The 24,214-nt window shown below is 39.5% G+C and overlaps 2 protein-coding genes across 2 annotated transcripts in view; one reads left to right on the top strand and one right to left on the bottom strand.

Annotated features, from left to right (window-relative positions):
• Positions 1 to 220: 220 nt before the first annotated feature.
• On the bottom strand, positions 221 to 11,063 carry LOC307043092 (myosin heavy chain, fast skeletal muscle-like). The gene is made up of 40 exons (XM_079687326.1): positions 11,023 to 11,063; positions 10,319 to 10,540; positions 10,101 to 10,244; positions 9,862 to 10,018; positions 9,743 to 9,770; positions 9,550 to 9,646; positions 9,348 to 9,440; positions 9,196 to 9,259; positions 9,018 to 9,116; positions 8,818 to 8,921; positions 8,560 to 8,698; positions 8,329 to 8,447; positions 7,931 to 8,080; positions 7,661 to 7,831; positions 7,262 to 7,562; positions 7,050 to 7,114; positions 6,863 to 6,950; positions 6,635 to 6,752; positions 6,429 to 6,552; positions 5,876 to 6,012; positions 5,540 to 5,795; positions 5,212 to 5,454; positions 4,953 to 5,129; positions 4,729 to 4,874; positions 4,546 to 4,636; positions 4,058 to 4,447; positions 3,808 to 3,934; positions 3,600 to 3,718; positions 3,316 to 3,512; positions 2,890 to 3,073; positions 2,614 to 2,779; positions 2,379 to 2,503; positions 1,973 to 2,281; positions 1,682 to 1,885; positions 1,449 to 1,574; positions 1,191 to 1,361; positions 999 to 1,103; positions 808 to 903; positions 524 to 655; positions 221 to 319 (listed from the first exon to the last, which is right to left on the bottom strand). The coding sequence occupies exons 2-40, from the start codon at positions 10,523 to 10,525 to the stop codon at positions 299 to 301; spliced, it is 5,790 nt and encodes a 1,929-aa protein (XP_079543452.1). The 5' UTR covers positions 10,526 to 10,540; positions 11,023 to 11,063; the 3' UTR covers positions 221 to 298.
• Positions 11,064 to 20,516: 9,453 nt separating this feature from the next.
• The window catches only part of mrps5 (mitochondrial ribosomal protein S5), a 28,244-nt gene continuing 24,546 nt past the window's right edge, over positions 20,517 to 24,214 (top strand). The window contains exons 1-2 of the mRNA XM_079687512.1: positions 20,517 to 20,627; positions 22,952 to 23,101. Of these exons, the coding sequence (XP_079543638.1) occupies positions 20,579 to 20,627; positions 22,952 to 23,101 (199 nt within the window). The 5' untranslated portion in view covers positions 20,517 to 20,578. The remainder of the gene's footprint in view (positions 20,628 to 22,951; positions 23,102 to 24,214) is intronic.

The following is a 24,214-nucleotide window of genomic DNA, read 5'->3' as shown; positions in this document are numbered from 1 at the left end:
CGCACGGTGTAGTTATTCATTCCATTTAGTTACATGTTCAAAAAAGAGTTTAAAAAGCTGAATATTTCAAAAAGTATAACGTATTTTTAACAAGTTGAAAGTTTCCCATCATGTGCTGAAAAAGGCTGAATATTTTTGAGATTTGAATGTAGCTGAAATTATACTGAAGTTATTGAGAGCCAAACTATTTGGTCAAATAAGAAGAAGAAGAAGAATTCCATTCATGTTGAAAAACGTTTATTGTGGTATATGTCACATCATATTATATGATTAAAAACAGCCAATCAACTCAAGTGCTTTATTCAGCTGCTTCTTTTCCCTGTAAAAAAACAAACAAAATATAAATGCATACAGTGTATATGCACAAGCATAAACATCATACTCTGCATACATCTAAATGTTTTCTCTGTCGTTCATTTCATAAAGATTTGGGCTATATTTGTTCTGTCAAGACTTAAGTATTGCATTAAGAGATATTTAATTTAATTTTCATTCATAAAAGCTGAAATGTCTTTATAGTTACCTTGCCAGAGTCACGGCTCTTTGCTCTCAGTTTGTTGACCTGGGACTCTGCAATGTCAGCACGCTCCTCAGCCTCCTCCAGCTCATTTTGAACCTTCCTGCACTTGGACAGATGTGTATTGGCTTGTTCCTCCTGGAATAAGAGATACATAGTTTAAGGTACAGAAACCATCAAATACTTTGAAATATAATATAAGAATGTGATGGTAATCTTAACAATCAGCAAGATTTGCTGGTAACAATAATTTTCACATATCTACAAAACAATGTATATATTGTCCTTACCGCCTCCTCAGCCTGCCTCTTGTAGGCCTTCACCTTCAGCTGCAATTTGTCAACCAGATCCTGCAGCCTGGCAACATTTTTCTTGTCCTCCTCAGTCTGTGCCAATTTAGATTTGCATGTTTAAATATTTAAAAAGGTTAGTATATTAGATGAATTGGTATTGTACATTTGAACTATGATAGTAACCATACCTGATAGGTGAGCTCCTTAACTCTCCTTTCATATTTGCGGACACCTTTAACAGCATCTACTCCACGTCTCTGTTCAGCCTCAACCTCTGCTTCCAGCTCACGCACCTTTTGAATAACATGAAAACATTAAATATCCAGCTTGTTTTCAAAGGTTTCTTTCAGCTATATAAATCTTGGTATGACTTTTTTTACCCTAGACTCCAATTTCTGGAGCTGCTTCTTGCCACCCTTCATGGCCAGGTTCTCAGCCTCATCCAGACGGTGCTGCAGGTCCTTAACAGCAACCTCCAGGTTCTTCTTCATCCTCTCCAGATGAGCACTAGTATCTTGCTCCTTCTTCAGCTCCTCAGCCATCATAGCAGCCTACAGGAGACATCAAAACATGTTAATTAGAAAAGTCAACAACAAAAATGGCCGTTAAAAGTAAGAACACATGGCATTGAAACCTACATCAGTGATGGCCTTCTTGGCCTTCTCCTCTGCATTCCTTGCTTCCTGCACAGTGTCATCCACTTCACCCTGGACCTGGACCAGGTCTGTCTCAAGCTTCTTCTTGGAGTTCACAAGGCTTGTGTTCTAAAAGGTAAATATATTTAGCCTCTGAAGTCATCACATGCCTAATATTCATGTTAGTTGAAATTGTATTTGATTCTTGAATTATTGAAATGATTAGGTTTGTTCACCTGAGAGTGCAGAAGTCCAACACGCTCACTGGCATCAACCAGCTCTTGCTCAGCAATTTTGCGACTTCTCTCTGTCTGTTCCAGAGCAGCTCTAAGTTCCTCAATTTCAGCCACCATAAGACCGTTTCTACGATCCACCATAGCAGCCTGCTCCTTGAAGTCCTCCTGGGCTCTGACAGCATCATCAAGGTGCAGTTGTGCATCCTAGTGAGAAAAAGATCAGACATACATGAATGCCAAAATGTAGCCCAATCTACCATAGTTGGAAAATAAACTGTTCCTTTTCTATACCTTCAGCTGTGCCTGCACATTCCTGAGCTGCTTCGTGGACTCAGCAGCCTGGCGGTTGGCATGGCTGAGCTGAATCTCCATCTCATTCAGATCTCCCTCCATCTTCTTCTTGATTCTCAGGGCATCGTTTCTGCTCCTGACCTCAGAATCCAGAGTGCTCTGCATGGAGTCAGTCACTCTCTGGCTGTTCCTCTTGATCTGTTCCATCTCTTCATCTTTCTCTGCCAGCTTCCTGTCCACCTCACCCTTAATCTGGTTGAGCTCCAGCTGGACACGCAGGATCTTAGACTCTTCATGTTCCAGAGTTCCCTAATGAAATCAAACAATTAAACACTCATCTTTGCCTTCAAACACTGATATATTTGTCGATGATTTTTTATGTTATGAACTCCCAGGAAAGAAATACCTCAGCCTCTTCAAGAGCTGTCTGGATCTCAGTCTTCTCTGTCTCCACCTGCTTCTTTGTCTTCTCCAGCTCATGGATGCTCTTGCCAGTCTCACCAATCTGTTCAGTCAGATCTGAGATCTCCTCTGCAGAAAGATACATGGGGTTTATCATATTGTTGAGCCTTAAATGGTAAAATATCAACAAAAAATGTTTCCAACTCATGTTGAACTCTGTGACATTATGTAGAACTCACGTTGCAGATTCTTGTTTTCACGCTTCATGGTCTCCAGATGATCAAGAGCCTCCTCATAAGAGTTCTTCATCTTGAACAGTTCAGTGCTGAGAGAACGAGCCTCCTTCTGTGTTCCCTCAAGCTCTGCCTGACCCTCCTCGTACTTCTGCTTCCACTCTGCCAACACCTGAATAATACAATTCATACAGTTTATTTGGTTGTGTTAAAGTATCAGGGCAAAATAAATATTCATGTCATTGTTTGTGTGTTTTGACCAAACACAGTAAATGGTGTTACCTTGTCAAAGTTCCTCTGCTTTTTGTCCAGGTTGGCAGCAAGGCCATTGGCCCTCTCCACATCAATCATGAGGTCCTCCACCTCACTCTGGAGCCTCTGTTTGGTTTTCTCAAGAGAAGCACACTTGGAATTCACTGCCTCAATCTGTTCCTCAGCCTCCTGAAGGCGCTGGGCAAGCTTTTTCCTGTTTGAAAATGGAGGTATTTGTGGCTCAGTTAAACTCATAAAGTTACAAGTTATTTTCTAGTTATATTTGCATAACTGAAACAACTAATTACCGGATTAATTAATCTAAAGGATTGGCCTCAAAGTAAGAAGCTATACACATTTTAAAATACTAATGTTATTACCAGCAATTCAGGAAACAGTAGAGTTGTTGCTAAAATGCTACACTTCTGGCCATTTAACAGTTTGAATGTCACTCACTTGGATTCCTCAAGCTCCTCAGTGCGCTGGATAGCATCAGTTTCATACTTCGATCTCCACTGAGCCACCTCACTGTTGGCCTTGGACATTCCACGCTGCAGCTCAGCCTTGGCCTCCTGCTCCTCTTCAAACTGCTCCCTCAGCAGATCACAGTCATGGCGGGCTGATTGCAGGCCATGGGCAAGAGCATTCTTGGCCTGTTGTAAGAAATATTATTAACCTTTACACAATTTCTAAATCACAAACAAATCATACAAATATATACTATCTTAATGGTTTCTTACCTTAACCTCCTCCTCAATCTGTCTCTTCAATTCATCAATCTGCTGTGTGGAGGCCTGCTTGCCTCTGGTCAACTGAGAGACAAGAGCTTCCTTCTCTTCAACTTGACGGCTGAACTCACCTTGTTTGAAAGATATTATAATACGTTAGTTTGTGTTACGTTTCTCAATCATATACTCCACAGATGGTTCACCAAAAACATGTAGATACCATTTTCTGTCAGGAGACGTGCTTTCTGTGAACTTGTGTCATTGATTTGGCGAACGTTTTCATCATTCTTGGTCTTCAGTTCGCTAAGTTGGTCCTCAAGAGTACGGCACATCTTTTCAAGATTTCCCTAATGAGGAAGAAATCAACAAGATCAGTGATCACATTTTATTCACAAAATAATGTACATGATGTACTATATTCATATTGGTAACATATAATATAATAAAAAAAGCATGTAATGCTAGTGTACCTTTGCCTTAGCAACGTTCTCCATGTTGCTAGAGAGGTCATCAATCTCCATCTTGTATTCACTCTTTTCCTTCTCAAGCTTCTGCTTGACACGCTGGAGGTTGTCAATCTGCTCTCCCAGCTCAGCAACACTGTCAGCCTGCTTCTTGCGAAGGGCAGCAGCAGTTGCTTCATGCTGCAGAGTGGACTCCTCAAGGTCACGACGGAGCTTCTGGAACTCAGCCTCACGCTTCTTGTTCATCTCAATCTGAGCAGCGGTGGCACCTCCAGCCTCCTCCAGCCTCTCACTGATCTCCTCAAGTTCCCTGGAGAGGTCAGCTCTCTGCTTCTCAACCTTGGCACGAGCTGCACGCTCAGCCTCAATCTCCTCTTCCAGTTCCTCAATACGAGCCTGTTGAATGTAGATGGTTTCTCTTTTAGCAATCATTCACTTTATTACACATAATAACACATGTATGCAGTATTGTTAAGTGTAACACAATATCTCACCTGGAGCTCCTTGATCTTCTTCTGGAGCTGAGCACCCAGAGACTGCTCATCTTCAATCTTGCTAAGGAGCTGACTGCATTCAAAGTCCTTCCTGTGAACAAAATTGATAAAGTGCATTGAGTTCATGCAATTGAACACTTCTTTAAAAAAATATATGTTGTTTAAACAGAAAAACTAAGTTACTTTTTGATTTTCTCATCAGACTGCTGCTTGTCATTCTCAAGATCCATGACGGATTCCTGGGACAGTTTGAGATCACCCTCAAGCTTTCTCTTGGTTCTCTCCAGGTCCATACGCAGCTTCTTCTCTTGCTCCAGAGAACCCTCAAGCTAAACAAAGGTATACATTTTTAATTATCATGTTCAAGAATAATCTTGAATATCCAAATCAAGTGACTTTAAACTTACATCATCCACTTGCTGCTCAAGCTTGGTCTTGGCCTTGGTCAGAGTGTTGACTTTGTCTTCCTCTGCCTGCAGGTCATCAAGAGTCTGCTGATGAGACTCCTGAAGGGCTTTCTTTTCCTTGGTCAGCTTAGCAATGCTCTCATCCTGAGAGGCCATCTCCTCGGTCAGGTTCTTCACCTAAGTGTGCAAGAAAGATTTTGTTAATACAAATAAATAATTATAATCTCACTACCTAATGGACAGATCATTGATTACAAACCTTGTTCTCAGTGGCATGTTTCTCCTTTTCCACTTTGGCCAAGGTAAGCTCCAGGTCATCAATATCCTTCTTGAGCTCAGAGCATTCATCCTCCAGCTTTCTCTTCTTGGCAGTGAGCTCAGCATTCATTTCCTCTTCATCCTCCAGTCTCTCAGTTGTCTCTTTGAGTTTGGCCTCCATCTGAATCTTACTCTTGATGAGTCCCTCACATCTCTCCTCAGCATCAGACAGATTGTCTCCTTCCTAGACCATTTTCATAAAAATACATGTTAGCTCTTATATATTCACAAACATGAAAAAGCGTATTTGTCTGTTGACGTGTACTTACAGATGCTACTTGCAGAGCCAGATCAGTCTTCTCCCGCAGAAGGGAAACCATCTTCTCCTCCAGTTCCTTCTTCTTGGCCAGGGCAGTAGCCAGGTCAGTTGTCATTTTTTCATAGTTCTCCTTCATATTTGCCAGCTCCTTCTCAGTTTCAGCACTCTGCAGCAGAGGCTTAATCTTGTAGTAGACCTTCATCCATGGCCAGTGTTTGACATTCATGAAGGAGCGCACGTTGTACTGGATGGTGTATACGGCTTCCCTGCACAGAGAACAATGGTTTTAGACAATATCTTTTTTTTTCTTTACACCATTGATCAGAATTAGCAGTTTTCAACGTGCCTCCTTGCTGTCATCTTCACAAACTCCGTTCTCATGAGATAACCACGGCACAAAGCCTGAGTAATTCTGACCAGAGATGCCAGTTTTTCGTCTCTCATCTCCTCAAGGGTACCCAGCAGGCCAGCCTTGAAGAACACCTGAACAAACAGAAACAAAATATGTTTTCAGAATCAGAATACCTTTTTTCAAGGAGGGGAAATATAAATGATGAATTCAATAATGAACACTTGAAACACTGTATAACAAGCAAGCAGAGAAACAAAATTAAATATGTGACTCCTATTTACATGATGGTTTTTGGTTGGATGGAATGGTTTTAAGGCCAAGTCTTAATCACTTGTTTCATCATAATCAAGGAAGTATTTTTTTTATTTTTCATTATTTGCCGGGATGGAAAACGAGAGGCTACCAGAGTTGACCTCCTGAGGTAGTTTCATTAATTACATGTATAATACATACTACCGTAGTCAAAGTAACATACAACAAATACACTGTACAGCGTCTTTGGTAAATATTCAGTAGCTCAGTTATGAAGTAAATGTAAAGTACTTACCTTGGTGTGTCCAAATTTATATTCATCATGAGGAACATCAATTGACCCAAGCAGCTTCTCTGAAGCCTTCTTGTTGTCCATGAACTGACCGTCAGGGATGACACCGGCATTCAGCACCTTGTATCTATATGAAAGAGTTTATTGTCAGGAGGAGCATTACATTGTAATAATGAGAGGTTCAAATTCTATGTATAAAAACATTATACCTCTGCTTGAAATCAGCATAGAGGATCCTGCTGGGGAAACCTTTTCTGCAGATTCTAATACCCTCCAGGACACCATTACACCTGAGCTGGTGGATAACCAGGTGGTTCTCCATAAGACCTGTACAAAAAATATTATATATTTAATTATTTGAGTAAATAGTAGGTATTTCTGTTGATGCAGCACAGAATTAAAAACCAAACCAGTCCTCAATACTGTTGTATATGTACCTGGAGTCTTTATCTCATTGGGAATCAGACAGCGCACAAAGTGAGGATGGGTTGCCCTCAAGTTAGTCATCAGCTTGCCCAAGTTCTCCTGTAATCCATAATGGTGTCTCATGTCATGAAATGCCACAATTGGGAGTTTTAGTTTAAACAGAGATCTATTAGATATGTTTGCTTTTAGAAAACTTACCCTGAACTGCGAGGACACAGTCTGCATAGAACCACCCTTCTTCTTGCCTCCCTTCTTAGTGGCATCTGTTGATGTTTTGTTAGAATGTCAACAAATTAGCATAAACAAGTAATAGTTGATGAGATAAAATAATATTACAAATATACATTTGATTTGTAAAAAGTATATATTATCTCTGGTTTTAAAAGTCTTTACTGTAGTTACTATCTTACCTTCAACTACTGGAGGATACAGCGAAACCAGCAGTTTCACTGAGGATTTCTGGTACAGCTGAATGACAGAGTCATTCAGGGGATCCTTGTTCTTGTCCAGCCAGCCAGAGATGTTGTAGTCCACGGTACCAGCATAGTGCACCAGGGAGAAGTGGGCCTCAGCCTTGCCCTTTGCGGGCTTTGGCTTCTCAAATGCTCTGTTTTTGCCAAGATGTTGGTCATACAGCTTGTTCTTGAAGGATGTGTCTGAGGCCTTGGGGAACATGCACTCCTCTTCAAGGATGGAGAAGATGCCCATGGGCTTGAAAAGGTTTAAAGAGGAATATCATTTAGTGATATATTATAACAAATAAAAAAACTGTTACATATGATGTATGATATAATAAATGAAGTGGTTACCCTTTCAATCAGCTCAATGCAGGCAGCCAAGTCCATACCAAAGTCAATGAACTCCCAGATAATACCCTCCTTCTTGTACTCCTCTTGCTCCAGGACGAACATGGTGTGGTTGAAGAACTGTTGCAGTTTCTCATTTGTGAAGTTGATGCACAGCTGCTCCAATGTATTGAACTGCAAAAGGACATATCATCTTCATAATCTCTTATAGGCAATAAGAACTATTATTTATTGAAAAGTATCAACTGCTAAATTGTTCAAACTCTGGCTTACATCAAAGATTTCAAAGCCAGCAATATCCAGCACACCAATGTAGAACTGTCTAGGTTGTTTGGTGTCCAACATATGGTTGATACGGATGACCATCCACAAGAACATCCTCTCATAGATAGACTTGGCCAGGGCAGGCACTGAGTTGTTGACCTTAAAGAAAAAAAGTGATGTGATTTCATTTTTGACATATACAACTGGTATATTATATTATTTTCAAGATACATGCCACTAAAATTCCAAAACTAAAATTGAACAAAAGACGCCCTTGAATTTAGAATTAAATTAGAACTAGTACAGAAAATGCCAACTGACATCGCATATCTTTTTCCTAATGAAATCTGTACTACATTTTTTGTTTATAAACAGTCGAATGTTGGATATTGATCATCATTGTTTACCTGAGGTACAGTCTGTCCCTTGGTGACATACTCATTTCCGACCTTCACTCTAGGATAGCACAGACCCTTCAGCATGTCAGCGGAGTTCAGACCCAGCAAATAAGCAACCTTGTCAGCATCTGAAAATAATTCAGAAATGTCCATCATAATTTGTGAAGAACACAATGTTATCAAGAAATGTATCAATATTGTTGCCAAGCTCTAAGCTTTGAGCTAAGATTAAATACTCACCGTCTGTGCCATCAGGCTCAGCCTGCTCCTCACGCTGCTTTTGCCTGAACTTCATGTTACCATGGTGAAGCACAGCACCGGTCATCTTGTAAATGCTCATCTTCTCTTCATTATTGAAGCCCAGGATATCAATAGCATTCTGATGTCAAGAGACACAAAAAACACAATTGTTCAATCAAAAGTTCTTAAAAGAGTTGTAATGATGTTGCATTTGTTTCACAAAGTCTATTTAAATATGTTGAATTGAAAATTACTCACATCCGTGGCTTCCAGCTCCACTTTGTCATCAATGCTGGCCACAACGATCTTACCCATGCTACACATGGGGAAGTCGTAGGGGTTGGTTGTGATGAGTGCCAGTTCTAGAATCCAAAAAAAATAAACATGTTAGTAGATATTTTTTATAAATGTAAAAGTCTAATAAGGTTGAAACAATTGCAATATCTAATTCTCCTTACCAAGGAGCTCTGGTATGTGGCCGGTCATCATCTGGTAGAAGATATGGTAGCCTCTCTCTTCCTCAAGCTGGAATGTCACTCTAGACTTCTCCAGCAGATCTACAAGTTTTGATCATGTCAGTGCCAGGCTAAATCTGATTTACAGTAGTTTGTATACACTATAAGGATTGTTACTTACAAGTCTCAATATCAGCACTGGCCAGTTTGCCAGCTGTGTTGAAATGGATTCTGATGAATTTACCCTGTTTGAAATAACATAATCATTAATTTCCCTCCACATGTGCAATGTAACAATGCTTCTCTCGTGTGTAGAAACTGTTCCATACTTACAAAACGAGAAGAGTTGTCATTCCTCACAGTTTTGGCGTTACCATAAGACTCAAGCAATGGATTGGCTGCAATAATCTGATCCTCAAGTGACCCCTAAAATCCAGGTTAAGAATAGCTGTCAGGAAACTACTTCATTTGTTCATCCCTGAAAAAACTTCTAAAGATAAAGAATCCGAATCGTCATCATCATAGAGTAACATACCTTTGATGCGTCTCTCTTGGGTCCAGAAACTGAGATTGTTGCAAAGTACTGGATGACACGCTTGGTGTTCACAGTCTTTCCAGCACCAGATTCTCCACTAGGTAGAGACAGAGATTATTAAGAACGTGACCAATATGTTTGATTAATCTTAATTAAAACAGAATTGGTAAAATTGTAAATGTTACAAACTTACGTGATCAAGACAGACTGGTTTTCCCTATCTGTAAAAGTAAAAAAAACATAAACCAATCAAATACATGTTAAAACAGAAACCCTATACTGATGTGTTTTAAATGAGTGGTAATGACTTACCAGTAGCCATGAACTGATAAGCGTTGTCAGAGACAGAGAAGATGTGGGGTGGAGCCTCCATACGCTTCTTGCCTCTGTAGGCGCTTACACATTCAGCATCGTATACTGGGAGCCACTTGTAGGGGTTCACAGTGGCACAGAACAACCCAGAGTAGGTCTAAAATATATCATAGAGAATTGAAATGTAACTTCATGTTTCCACCAAACATTTTTCAGTCTCATTAGGCAATTAGTCTTACGTAGATCATCCATGCTGCATAACGCTCTTTGAGGTTATACAGCACAGAGGCTTCATTGAGATGGGTCATCATGGCCATGTCCTCAATCTTGTCATACTTGGGAGGGTTCAATGGGAAGACCTCCTCTTCTTTCACCTCCCTCTCCTAGAACAGGAAATGTGTTACATGAGAAATGATCAAATTGAATTCCTTGTACACACTGATTTAATGATACGAACCTCCTCAGTTCCCAGTATTTTGACAGTGACTTTGCCACCATCTTTCTTGAGGATTGTGGCCTTCACGTACAGCTCCTTGACATCAGACACAAAGCAAGCACTCTTGGCATCAAATGGTGCGTTTTGAGCCTCAATTCTTTCCCTCTCTGGCTTACGAAGGTAAATGGCAGCCTTGCCATACAAGGCCATCTCTGCGTCGGTACTCATGGTGGCAGTTTATTTCTGTGAAGTACATACAAGTAAGATACATCTTATTAATCTTACTTATTTTAATGTGTTCAATCAATTTGATTCAACAGCCCAGAATGTCCGTCATCAAAGAAAATTAAACATATCCCCATTAAATAGAATTCTCCTTGAAATTGAAATGGAAGGATTCAATTCAAATTCTCGTTAAATCGTCGCACAAAACTCAGTGAAATGTAGTCTTTGAATTTAACCCATCCTAGTATTAGAAGCAGTGGGAAGATACTATACAGGTCCCAGGAAGCAGTGTGGGCGTCAGCTACTTTGCTCTCAGAGGTAGGAAGTAAACTGAAATGTGGATTGGTAACAGTCCACACTTCAATTATTTTCTTCTGTACTGCTACCAGAACACATTCCAGTATGGAGTTAAAAGTAATTAGCTCATTAAAACGTTTTTCTAACTTAGATTGACGGAATAAAATATATTTACAAATGTAATGTAGTAAATATGTTCATACCTGTTCCACTCTTATTGAAAAGTCAGAAATATTCCACAATCCTGTTGAGAAGATATCATATTGGTCTTAAATCAACAAAATTGTTCATGATATTTTTACAATGAATTTATATTTTAAACAAATTGAGCAAATACAGAATACATTGAAATTCTTTACAGCAGAAGATAAGCCTACCACAAGCTGAAGTCTCCAAAGGTCTTCCACCACATCGTCTCTGTTCTGTTGGGCCCCCTCATATACGATCTGGATTGCTTACACAGCAAGGTTAAATCTGGGCCCTTGCCAAATACGGTGTGGACAACAGGTGTTGCCAGCACATGTTGTATGTTGGATCTGATCCGGGAGGGCTCGAAATTCAATCGCTGTAAGTCTCCTTCTAACATGTTCTTTCATTCTATTTTTGAAACCTGTTTTTCTTAAAAATCATATTAACTAATAACTTGTCATTTAGAAAAACCTATTTATATAACTGACCCCTGACCATCTTTTAGTTTAAACTATATCATCATAGAATGATTTTAAGCCAAATGTTTCAGTCTGATGAAAAGATTGTTGAACAAAAAACTTACATTTTAATTAATACACATGTTTTACAAAGTTCTTTGATTTTTAAAATCTAATTGTTCATCGTGGAACTATGATACTGATCGTCTTTACAAAGTTTGATTACTTTTACCATGGAGTAGTTTAGCATCCAAAAGTAAATGGTCTAATTGCATAATTAAGTGCTTCAGTAAAATAAAAAGAGAAATTAAACATACACACATTTGTATACATTTATGATAAATCACAATTCCACGGATTAAATTATTCCCATATTCATTTAACTATTTATATTTGTATACATTTATCTTTACTTAAAATACAACATTATTGTTTATGTACTCATTTATTCAAGCAATTAATTATATAATTATATAAGTGCATATTAAACTAGAAAATGCATTTCCTGCTTAAGATGCGTGTGAATACTGTAAAGTGTAATCTGTGTACATTTGTTGATGAATTTAGCTGAAAATGCAGAAAAAGCTGAATATTGTATTAGTTGAATGGTCTCTGTAGCTGCGTTTAGCTACAAAAACCAAGTAAGTGTGTTGCTGAACTTAGCGGAGAAATGTAGAAAAGTGAAATGATTTGAATCAAAATTGTTACGGCTCAAATGCATTGCAATGACTTTGTTGAAAACTTGAAGGTGAAATGTTAAACTAGAAGACTAGGAAAAATAGTGAAGAAGCTTAAAGGTGGGGTAGGTAATTTTGGAGAAACCAGCTCGACTGCGCAAGAATTTGAAAATACACAACTGGAAAAAAGCTTTGAAAAGCATCAGAATATTTGAACTGCAAACTTTTGAACTAAAACCAAACGTCACCAATAATGTATAAAATATGTGGAACGTGTTGAAGTCAGTATGAAGTCTCCATCAGACAGAAAAGAATAGTAAGGGGGCAAGTTAGGACGATGCTAAGGGCCCATGACTGACAGGGGCCCCAAACATTTTTAGAACATTAAGAAAAACATTTTAAGTAACTTTTCATCAATCATCAGTAATTAACATTAATATAACATCATATTGGTAATGTACTCACTAAACTTATGATTCCTTTAACTTATTTTCTTCCAAAAGTTAATTATCCAAAGTATCAAACACCCCCTCTTACATGTAATGGTTTGGTCTTGCCTCCAAACGCTGTGCGGCACCGGCCCTTTCTAGCAGAGACTAGAGCTACAGTAGTGATGGGAATTCCGGCTGATTGATTGATTGATTGAAAAGTTTATTAACAGCTTGTATATTGGGTACAGTACAGTACAGCTCAAAACATACAATTGTTAAGGGGATGCAGACCAGAGAAAGACTTTCGTCTTGTTTACATCAGGGTCCCCCATTTCCAATTCATCATATCATTTAAGACATACAAGACATATTTGACATACAGATGACTTATTTACAATTTACATACAGGTGTTTTTTTACATACAGATGGCTTACTTACAAATTTCATTTTAGATTTCGTTCTAATACATCCTAACCGGACATTTAAGACATACCAAGTCTACAGATATACAGTTAGTAACAGAGTCTAAAATGCGAGTATATACATAGATGGGGGGGGAAGCTGTCCATTGTACGAAAGGTTGAGATTTGTACCATTACCGGAGCCAGTTTTGCAATGCTCTCCCCCGAAGGTGCTCTTTAAGAGAGGTTTTGAAGGTAAGTATAGTTTTACTTTTCTTTACAGTAGTGGGAAGAGCGTTCCACCTTGATGTGGCATAATTGCGAAACGTGTATTCCCCTTTTTTTGTGCCAAATCTGGGTTTTACATGATTTGTGGAGCTCCCTCTGGTGTTATGATCATGATATTCCTTGACCTTTGGGAAGAATTTTGACATGTACATGGGTACCATAGAGGTGTATTGGATCTTGTAGACCAGGCCCATTGCAAGTAGCTGTACTCTGTCGTCTACTCTAAGCCATCCTAGGTTGTCAAAGTGGGCAGAGGTGAGGTGGGTTCTAGATGAAAGGTCAAGCAGTAGTCTGACCAGTTTATTTTGTGATGTTTGGCTCTTCTTGGTGAGCCGGATCATTTGGCTCGGCTCACCAAGAAGAACCGGCTCTTTCGGCTCCCAAACGGCTCTTCAGTTTACCACATATTATACCTTTTAATTAAATCAAATGTAGCACAGTTTTGACTAATGAGTGATCTGTTATGTGTACACATATATCACTTAAATGATTCAATACGTCCTTTGTACTGAAGTATTCAAAAGTAAAAAGTACATGTTTAATATAAATGATTTGCTGTGGCCAAATGTTTTCATTGCATTTACAGACCCTTGTAACTCTCTGATACCACCCAATGAATGCATAATCATTTATACGAAAATGGTTAAAGCAACCATCACTAAACGCCAGCAACACTGCATCTTCTGCAGACAGTAGCAACAGGTCAGATGGGGACATCACGTTACCCTCCGTTGTGGACACTAGCTTACTCCCGCCTGACTCGCCCCCGGAGCAGCAGTCTTCGTCGCCAGAAACTAAGCAGCCCCTCTGCGGCCCGTAGGTGCCAGGATACCACGGCAAAACAGAGCCTGCCCAGGTATATCAAAACAAGTACCCGCCTGTGCAGTGGGGTTAGGCGGTCATTTTGCAGCTCGTGGTATAAAAATAGACAATGGCTAGAATATTCATGTGAATAGTGCCATATTCTGCCATGCTTGTAGAAAGGTTGGGTCAAAAATAATGCATAGGCCTATAATATACACAGAAGATGCCTTCACCACGAATGGCTACAAAAAGATCTCATATCCCAAGCTTATCAACAAGCTGATGCTGCAGCTGAAATGTTCTCCAGGTCACAAAGTCAACCTCACATGATGATGTGATACCAGTTTTCAAGCACAGGGACCAAAGTGATGATTTAGTACATGGTTTTAATAATACTTTTGCTTTTCAATGTTTGCCCTTTCAAAACATGAGCTGGTTCAAATCATATTTGCCTTGATTTACAATATGTTCTCATTTGTTTTATCAGTACAGTTTTGAAGCTTTTGTGTGTTTTTTTGCCATGGACTATATGAAATATTTCAGGATTGCACTTTTAACTCACTTGAAATGTTCTCACTTGCTTGGTTTCAAAACATAGCAAATGCCATAATATGTTCATTGGGGAACATCAATGCTATTTTTCATTGCTGTTGCCGGACACTATTGTTCACATAAACCTACTACCGCTGCGCCCCCTGTAATCTCAGATGCACCCCGAGTCATTTTGTTCTGGAACCGGGCCATATATTGAATGAATGAATCATGTGTGGTCTCCTTTTGTCCATCCTTGAGCCAGGGCATGACATGGGAGAAGGAGACCACACATGATTCATATCCAATTAAAGTGCATTTATTTAATTAAAGAAACTAAGTTAAATATGAAGTCAGTTAATCAGTAATGTGTGGGTGTGTGAACATGCATCAGTATATAAAGCAAAAACAAGCAAACAAAGGTCCAGTAGAGCCAAGCAACCCAAGAGGAGAGAGAGAATGGCCGTGGGTCCTTCTCAGGTCGATTAAATGGAATCCTTGCGTCCCTCACTTGCGTCGTTTCCCTGTGTTTACTCCCTCCCACCAGGGAAGCATGCACTGCATCGTCCAATCAGTGAGCGATACACAGTAAGGGGACGGGGCGAGTATCTGTGGATTTCATCGGAGGATGGTCTGGTGATTCCTCCATTATCGCTCCTCCATTATCGCTCCTCGGTCCTCGGTCCTCCGGCAGAAATAAGCGCCATGGGACGGTACTCAAGATGGCGCAGACAAATCAACTTCCGGTGATACCGAGGACCGAGGAGCGAGGAAATGAAAATAATCGACCTGAGAAGGACCCTGTATCTCAATTCAGGGGTTGCATCCTTCGAAGGGTGCATTCGTAGACCGCATACGTCACTTCCGCCGAAAGAAGGCTGTCCCAATTTTTTTAAAAGACGAGACTCCTCCGAATGCGGTCCACGAATGCAGCCTACTTTTCCCCAATTTGAAGGATACACACGTCACACACGTCAAACCCAAGGGGCATTAAAACGTACATTTTCGTTAAATAATACGGATAAATATGTGACGCTAACTAGCTAGCTGGACGTACTGCACTGTTGTTTACACTTATTTTTAATTCAATTCAGAAGTTTACTAAAGTCACACAGAGGTCTTGGCTCTGTTATAGATAAGTTATACTTTATATTACATACATAGACCAAAGTGAAAACATTTAGACCGGTGTAGCCTACAGTACGGTGGGATTTATAAAATGCTACCCTGACGTGTAGCTGCTGTTAGCTTTATTTATTCATCTGACATGTTCCAATTTTGTACTGTTAATTAAACTTTGGGACAACATTACAACCTTTGTATTCAGCTCATGCTGCTTTGAGGTAGGGCTAAAAGAAAAGCCTATATTAAATATTTCCACCAGATTTGATCATCTTTTATTTAGGTTAAATTGTATTTAATTTATCCTAATCCCATAATAATAAGACAATCAAAAATAGACAGCAGCCTTTTGCTTGATGTTAGTTTGTGCCGTGCTGTCAAAGGGATGCAGGTGTGACTGTCATTTCATCTCTTTAGTTTTTTAACAACCAGATCAGTACATCATTTTAAATGATCCTTTAGGGATTGTTTGTCTGAAATGCTTAGAGTTACATTTTGCAATAATACTTCTGCAACCCTGTGTTTAATATGATTAATTCACTTTTTTCTTTTTCTCTTGTTTTTCTCTGTAATTAGGACAATTCTGGAGAAATGGATCTGCTGGAGAAGGACCCCTAATCTGAAAAGTGTACAGCGGATCATCAGGACAGAGCTGCCATCCACCTGGAGCCCCCGAGGTGCTGGAGAAGGACCCCTAACCCCAGCGGATCATCAGGACAGAGCTGCCATCCACCTGGACACCCCAAGGTGCTGGAGAAAGCAAAACAGCGATCAGGAACATCCTCCACCCAGACCTCTGCTTACTGCCGTCCTACAGACTTGTGTCTTAGTCTCAGAATTAGATTTTCAATGTGTCCTTTCTTTTAATAGGTATTTAACGATTATAGCTTGAGTCTGTCTGATTCCCCAAACAGCTGCTTCTTTATACTTGCTGCACATATAATACAAATAAACAACTTGATAAACACACTTTTGCTGATATTTGTTTTACTGCTGGTGATGTTAAATATCATGATTGATTTCCTCTGTCTCAATGATGAAAGTTATAATAATAGAAGACATGAAGCTGCAGAGAGAGGATGGATATATTCTTACCTCTACTTTGTGATAAGATGAAAATAAAATTTTAAAAATTGTAATTGTTAAACACGTTATTTATTTCATTTACTGAGGTTTTAACCATTATTTACCACATGGACATACAGTAAGCAGTGGAATAATAGAATATCTCTAGGTCATTAAACTGTCTTCAGTTTAATTTAAGTATTCAAAGCGCCTGAGTCCCTGAAAATCCTGACTTGGACTTTCTTGTCACTCCCAACTAGAGTTACAAAACCGTCAGACATAAACGAAGCATAATCCGACTCAACCTCTGAGATATCAATTGGCTTACCCTGCATTTGCAATGGAGCCAAGACTTCTGTTTCACCAACTTTGGGATTATGAATAGTTGTAGCCAAACCAACTGACTTCACATGAAAATTGTTGCTTTTCTCCTCTAGCAAAGGACATTCTTTTTTCCAATGACCCTGTTGATGGCAATAATGACACACATTTGCATTGCTTGTGCCATTGGGGACAAAGATCCTGCTTTCTGAGATTCATTCCTATCATAACGCTCACCAAAGATGCGCCTGTGCGTCAACACATACTCATAAGCCGGCACTGCTGCCTCCCTAGGACATGTGACTTTATGCTCATTAATATATGTTGCAATGTTCTCAGGGACAGACTGTTTCAACTGCTCGAGAATGATTAAATCACATAACTGATCCAATGTTTTTACACCAGAAGAAGAGTACCAGCGCTTGAAATGCAAGATCAAATCCCGTGCAAATTCCATATGTGTTTTGTTCCCACTCTTTCGCCAGTCTCTAAAACGTTGGTGGTACGCTTCAGGAACCCACTCATAAGCCTTCAAAACAGACGATTTCACTTAATGATTTCATCATAATCTTTACAGGCGTCAGAAGATAAAGTGGAGTAGGCTTCTTGTGCTTTACCTGTAAACACACACTGCAACATTAAAGTTCTGTCCTCATCAGGCCAGCCCCTTGAATCAGCAACACGCTCAAACAGACAAAAAAAGTGTCAATATAATTTTCATTCAACTTTAGCAACATCAAACCGTGAACTTAGAAGTTCCTCATTCAAAGCCAATGCAGACATTTTACCTGCCCTAATCAAAGCCAATTTTTGCAGTTCCAAATCCAGTTTAATTTGTTCCTTTTTGTATTTGATTTGTTCTACCTCTTTTTCAAGAATCAACAATTATTTCTGTTGTTCAAATGTTAAGCCAGACACAGAATTAGTTACAATGCTCTTACCTCCCCTGTCCATCAGTACCGCACAGTCTAGCAAATGAACCTTTATAATACTTTTCAGGGTTTCCTTTGTTTGTTTGGAATCAACATTTTGTTACCACTGGATTTGGTCTAGGGGTATGATTCTCGCTTCGGGTGCGAGAGGTCCCGGGTTCAAATACTGGACGAGCCCCCATGTCACGCCCTGGCTCAAGGAAGGACAAGAGAAGGAGACCACACATGATTCATATCCAATTAAAGTGCATTTATTTAAAGAAACTAAGTTAACTATGAAGTCAATTAATCAGTAATGCGTGTAGTGTGTGGGTGTGTGAACATGCATCAGTATATAAAGCAAAAACAAACAAACCAAGCTCCAGTAGAGACAAGCAACCCAAGAGTAGAGAGAGACTGACAACCAAAATCAGGTGTCAGCAATCTCTCCTGATTGGGGGAGTGGCTAACCAGGGACCTGAGTCGGCCTAGGGCCCATCACAAAGCCCAGAGATCAACGGTTACCATGGTGACAACATTATCAAACACCTGTGTAGTGAGCCCAGAGATCAAAGGTTTCCATGGAGATGTGCTGTGAAAGGATTGTGTGTGTGTGTGTGTCTATGTGCCAATAGTTTTACTCAAAATCTGTTGCCATGGCAACGCATCCCTCGCCATGAAACACAATATTGCTATAACTCCTATGAAAATTGTCAAAAAGTGCTCAAACTTCACATGTCTGCTAACAGTCCAGCCGTGAAGACATATATGGGACATTTTTGAGATTTCATCAAATGCCGTTGCCATGTCAACATAATGCTAACCATGAAACACACGGTGCAAACGGCCCAAAACTTCACAGGTTTGGGAACGATGCAGCCATCAACACATCTAAGCGTATTATGGGGTTTCATCAAATTCCGTTGCCATGGTGACAGATTACTCGCCATCAAGTTAGTTCAAAAGTTTGCAGTTAAAATATTCTGCTGCTTTTCAAAGCCGTTTTACTTTCTTTTCTCTTCTTAATATACATTCATTCACGACTACTTACATTTCATATCTAACTCCTTAAGCCTACTTTCAGTTATAAACCATTCAACTATTAAATTATTCAGCTATTTCAGGACATTGAGGCTATACATTTGATTGTTTATACCTTTTTTAAACCTTTTCTTTGAAATATTAAGCTTCTTCACCATTTTTCCTACTCTTCCAGTTTAATATTTCACTTTCAAGTTTTCAACAAAGTCATTGCAATGCATTTCACTTTTCTGCATTTCTCCGCTAGTTCAGCAACACACTTAGGCTACTTGGTTTTTGTTGCTAAAAGCAGCTACAGAGGCCATTCAGCTCATAAAATATTCAGCTTTTGCTGCATTTTCAGCTTAATTCAGCAACAAAAGTTCACAGTTTGCATTCACACGCATTTTCTAGTTTCTCTTAACTTTCACAATAAGCACGATCCTCCCATCTGATTCCTTCCTGTTTCCTTGATGCAATGTGAATAATTGACATGCGCTTCTTGTTTTATTTTATATTCATCTGTTAACAGGATTTCAATTCCCCACCCTCTCTCTTCCATTATCCACTTCACCTTTTCTCCAGCAGCATGCATCTTCTCCTGCAGCTTCTTTGCATTATAAATATCTTTGTTCGACTGCTCTTGATGCGATAAATCATTTCTGCAGAAACATGGGGAAACCAAGGATCTGTGGGGTTGTTATATTTGCTGCCAATCAACAGACTGCCTCTTGAAAAATCCTCTTAATTTGTTTTTCCTCCGTTTCTTTTCCACCCGGGACTGAGAGCTTATTAGATTCAAACATAAAATGCAAGTCAATATGATTCACAGACTGTGTTTTATGAAATTATGGATTTCATCATGCTTAAAAACACAGTTTTTGAAAACAGCAAAGATGACTCAATTAAATCAATATAAAATTAAGGAACAAAAATAGTCTAGTGTGTGTGTGTGTGTGTGTGTGTGTGTGTGTGTGTGTGTGTGTGTGTGTGTGTGTGTGTGTGCGTGTGTGTGTGTGTGTGTGCGTGCGTGCGTGCGTGTGTCTGTGTGTCACCGATCCTTATCCCTGCAATAATGGCGGCAGAGTTTTTAAAGAGGAACAGGAGGTGCTGTTCTGTGTAATTGAACAGGAAATGGAAATGAGTGGGATGAAAATTAATGAAGATGGAGTGGGATGACTAATTGAGAAGAGGAAGAGTTACCGTCTCTGTTTTATCTTCTTTCACATTTAAAATATCACAGGTGGATTCGTATCGTAATGTTGAGAGACAGAAAGTTCTATACCTTTTATTAAAATAAGTTTGTAAAGACCTATGGACTAGAGTTGAACATTAGGAATAGTTTCAAACTCACACAGTAGCATTCACCTAAAGTAAAACAAATAGATGACAAGTATAATAATCAGTGAAATGTGCTACTTAGGCCTACACATATTATAACAAAAATGAAAGGAGGGGAAAAGAACTTACGAAACCTATTTTTCAACAGGCATCGTTCAGACGCATTGTTGTCCTCTGAAGGACCCCTCACAATTCCAACATGGCGGCGTCCATACGGGTGTGCTGTGCCCTCCGTATCTCACTGGGAGGTGAATAACTTATCTTTCTTATCCTCTACAGCTTCGTTTAAACACATACGTGGATATATTACAGTATGCTAACTGTATTTACGTTTAAAAGTATGACTAGTTGTTTATATGCGGTTGTATTTTATGACCCGGGACAAGCCTAGCGATGCTGCAGAGCTGTCATCAGCTGTCCAGAAAATGACTTTAATTTGATAAAAAAACATCCACAAACATTGCATAGAATCAATAATAACATCAAGTTCTTTACATGTTAGACTTTTGCGTCAAAACAATATGAAACTCCCCGTCACTGTTGCTTTTTTACGTCAGGTTGAGTGTTGCTAGCACATGTAATGCTATCTAATCCATTTGTTAAAGTAGTTTTACTATCCTTGTCATAATAGTCTAAAACTAAAGCATGGATTTGTTAGAACTGGTGATTAACGTTGCAAACGGTTATTATGGGAAACATAAATGATTCCCATATACCCTGGCCTTGAAATTATGTATGATATTACCCAGGGCTGCCAACATTTGAGTTCAGCTTGGAGTGAGATTTTTTTTTGGTGAACCGAAAAAAGAAACGTTCATGTGTTACAAATGTATTGAACATGTACAAACTAGCTAACTTCCATTAATGTACCGGGCGCTACAGTGGAATACGCACATAAACAGCGTACCCGCGACTCTTACAATGAAGGCTCGTTAATCAGCTCACAGCATATAAAATGGCATATAGGTGTAAGCAGAGCTAAAGTGCTATTTTACAAGGGGGGTCCTCACCTCCTCTGGGGGGGTCCGGGGGCATGCTAAATATTGAAGTTACATGGATCAACCTGGTGCATTTTGAGAGCAAAATGAATTTATGGATACATATCTCAACACCCATATGAAACTGAACTGTAAACAGATTGTCTTTTTCTTTATGGATATTTTACAAATCACTCACCTTTTAAACTGTATTCTTGTTTTACTGTCATATAGTATTTCATAACTGTTTTTCATTTACTCTCATAAATGGTGACCAAAACGTTTGAGACCTACTGAGATAACTAGACTAAATCTAAACAGAGAGTCCCTTACCTCACTGAGCTGTATCTCTCTCAGTCTGACAGGACAGAGCTCTCCCTCTCCTTGTTTTAGAAACAGCTTTTAATATCCGTTAGCGCAGCTAGCTAACCAGATGCTAACAACCACAATGCAAATAATGAGTTTGGTAGAAATATACTGTATAATAGTAAAGTTATTTAAGATGATGCCATATTTATTGAAGATTTTACATTATAAATATTCCCCAAAATTATTCAAAAGCATATTCTTCCAAACTCCTTGCTGTAGTATGACACACAGGAGACTATTGATGTGTGTAGTGAGTTTGGCAGTAATAAGCTTTATAATAGTGATTGAATAGTATTGTATTCTCTTTTTTCGGAGTTGCACTTTGCATACGGTCCCTGAGCACTCGTTTCTTCTCCGGCTGCGGATAGAGACCAATGTAATATGCCCAGCTCGGAGGATCAAAATGTGATTGTAGTTCGTTGTCAACCTTACCACGGTACTTAGGAGACGTCATTTGTGTCTGAATAACGTTTTGTTCATGAGTTATTGATCCGTGAAATCAGAATCTCCCAATATCGTTCCAACTTTACTGAACTAAGCCAGAAGACCGTCTCATTTCGTGGACCGCTCGGTTTGCTGTTCCTTCACTTTATTTTTATATACATTTATTTTGGACGACAACTTGCGTGAGGAAAGGCAAGTGTGGCGTGAGTGCGTGAGATATGGGTTAATTGCGTGACTCTCAGACTCAATGCGTGAGTGTTGGCAGCCCTGTATTACCCCCACCTAACTTCATTCAATATTGGTTCAATTTAATATCGCCCTGCTTAAAAATGCATTTAGATGCCTCTGAGAAAATAAGAATATATAGTGATGCAATGGGTGAGTCTATGCTTTAATTCGGCATACTTACAACATACTAGAACAGCACTTTATTTAAATTATCAAGCTTTGCCTTTACTCAGTCTCCGTTTCCTACTGTGTGTTAATGGGTTGACAATTCTTGCCAATTAAGGGAGAAACTTGGAAGGTGGCTGATACTGCTACTAGCATAATATACATTTGTAATTGTGTTGTTTTTGTAGAAAGTCAGTATAAGCATGCGTGTAATTTACCAGTCTAATCATCTCATTTGTTATTTCTCAAGTTAAAGTATTGGCAAAGCCTGATGTTTGCAGCTATGATTGAATCCACAGTTGTATCTTTGTATATCGAACCTGCTATGTTTATGCACATAATGCAGTTTTGTTACATCTTCTTACTTAATGGATCTTTCTCTCCTCTAGGTGCAGCGTCGCTCCGCTCTCTAGGAGCAGTTCATGTTTCCCAGTTGGCGAGTCGAGCCTCGGTTGTGTCTCTCCAAAGAAACCCTGCCGTCCCTCTGCTCCCTGCAACAGCGTGGCAGCAAACCCGACATGGCAGCTTCTTCAACAAGTGTGAGTTATTGAAAAGATTATTTCCAAAATCTTATGTCGCCTTATTGGAGAAATACAATCATAATTTGTCAGTTAAAGCAAACAATGCGTATACCTTTCTTTATCAAAATAACTTGGTTTCCATTAGTGCCTGTAAGTGTTGCTACATGGATTTTTCTCTCTCACCAACAGCTTTTTACTTTCCATTGGCTCTGTATCTGACCTAATCTTCAGAATGTCAACAAAATGTACTATTGGCAGAGTTCTGGTCGCATTAACATACCTTGATTGAGCTTGGTACCTGTATGGCGCAGCTTTGGGTCTTAGTCTGTTGATTATACTTCTTACATGCAATACGCTACACCCACTTTAGGTACCAGGTCATTGCAAACACTAAATCTTTATTGTATTTTAATTACAATCCCTTGGCTATCCCATAAGTCACCTGTTAGACGTCTTAATTTCCAGCCCCTTACGTCCCGTTCACACAACGCTTCTGCCCATTCACTTTCAATGGGGTGACGTCACTTTTCGCCGAACTGCATTGTGGGAAGCAGAGCGGAGCTTTCCTGGCGTTTCAGGCTGCAAAAGTTGAGCAATGTTCAACTTTTGAAGCTTTCGGTGGAAGCGTTAGCCAATCAAATCATATGCCAGTACAAGCTCTAGCCAATCAAACCGCTGCTTGTGTGTCAGGGGCGGGAGATTCATGTGATTGGTTGTTGGTCGAGCTTCAGACACGCCCGCCGGCAAGCTTTTTCCAAAGCCGCTGTGTGGAAGGGCCGTTACATTCCCCCAGAAGGGATATATCCTCGGAACACCTGAGTTTAGTGGGAAGCCTAATTCAGTTCTGCTGCACAAAATTACTCTCATAGACGTGTTCAATTGTAAACTATAATGGCTTAGTGCTGTAGCTACACTCACTGCTGTAAAGTTGTAGCATTTAGTTATGCTATATATTTGTTATGTTATAAGAGTTGTGACCAGATGTCTCACAATCACACCTCTTCCTCCTTGTTTTCTCTTCTTATACAGTCAAAATGTAGAAGATTTGAAAGAACTTAAAAGCTGTTAAATGGGACCTATCATGCAAAATGCACTTTTGCTCTAACAGGGCTTAAACAGATGGATATGAGG

Source organism: Notothenia rossii (genome assembly GCF_949606895.1).
Source record: "Notothenia rossii genome assembly, chromosome: 6".
Classification (NCBI taxonomy): Eukaryota; Metazoa; Chordata; class Actinopteri; order Perciformes; family Nototheniidae; genus Notothenia; species Notothenia rossii.
Note: the sequence above shows the minus strand (reverse complement) of the source record. Positions and strands in the feature narration are given on the sequence as shown.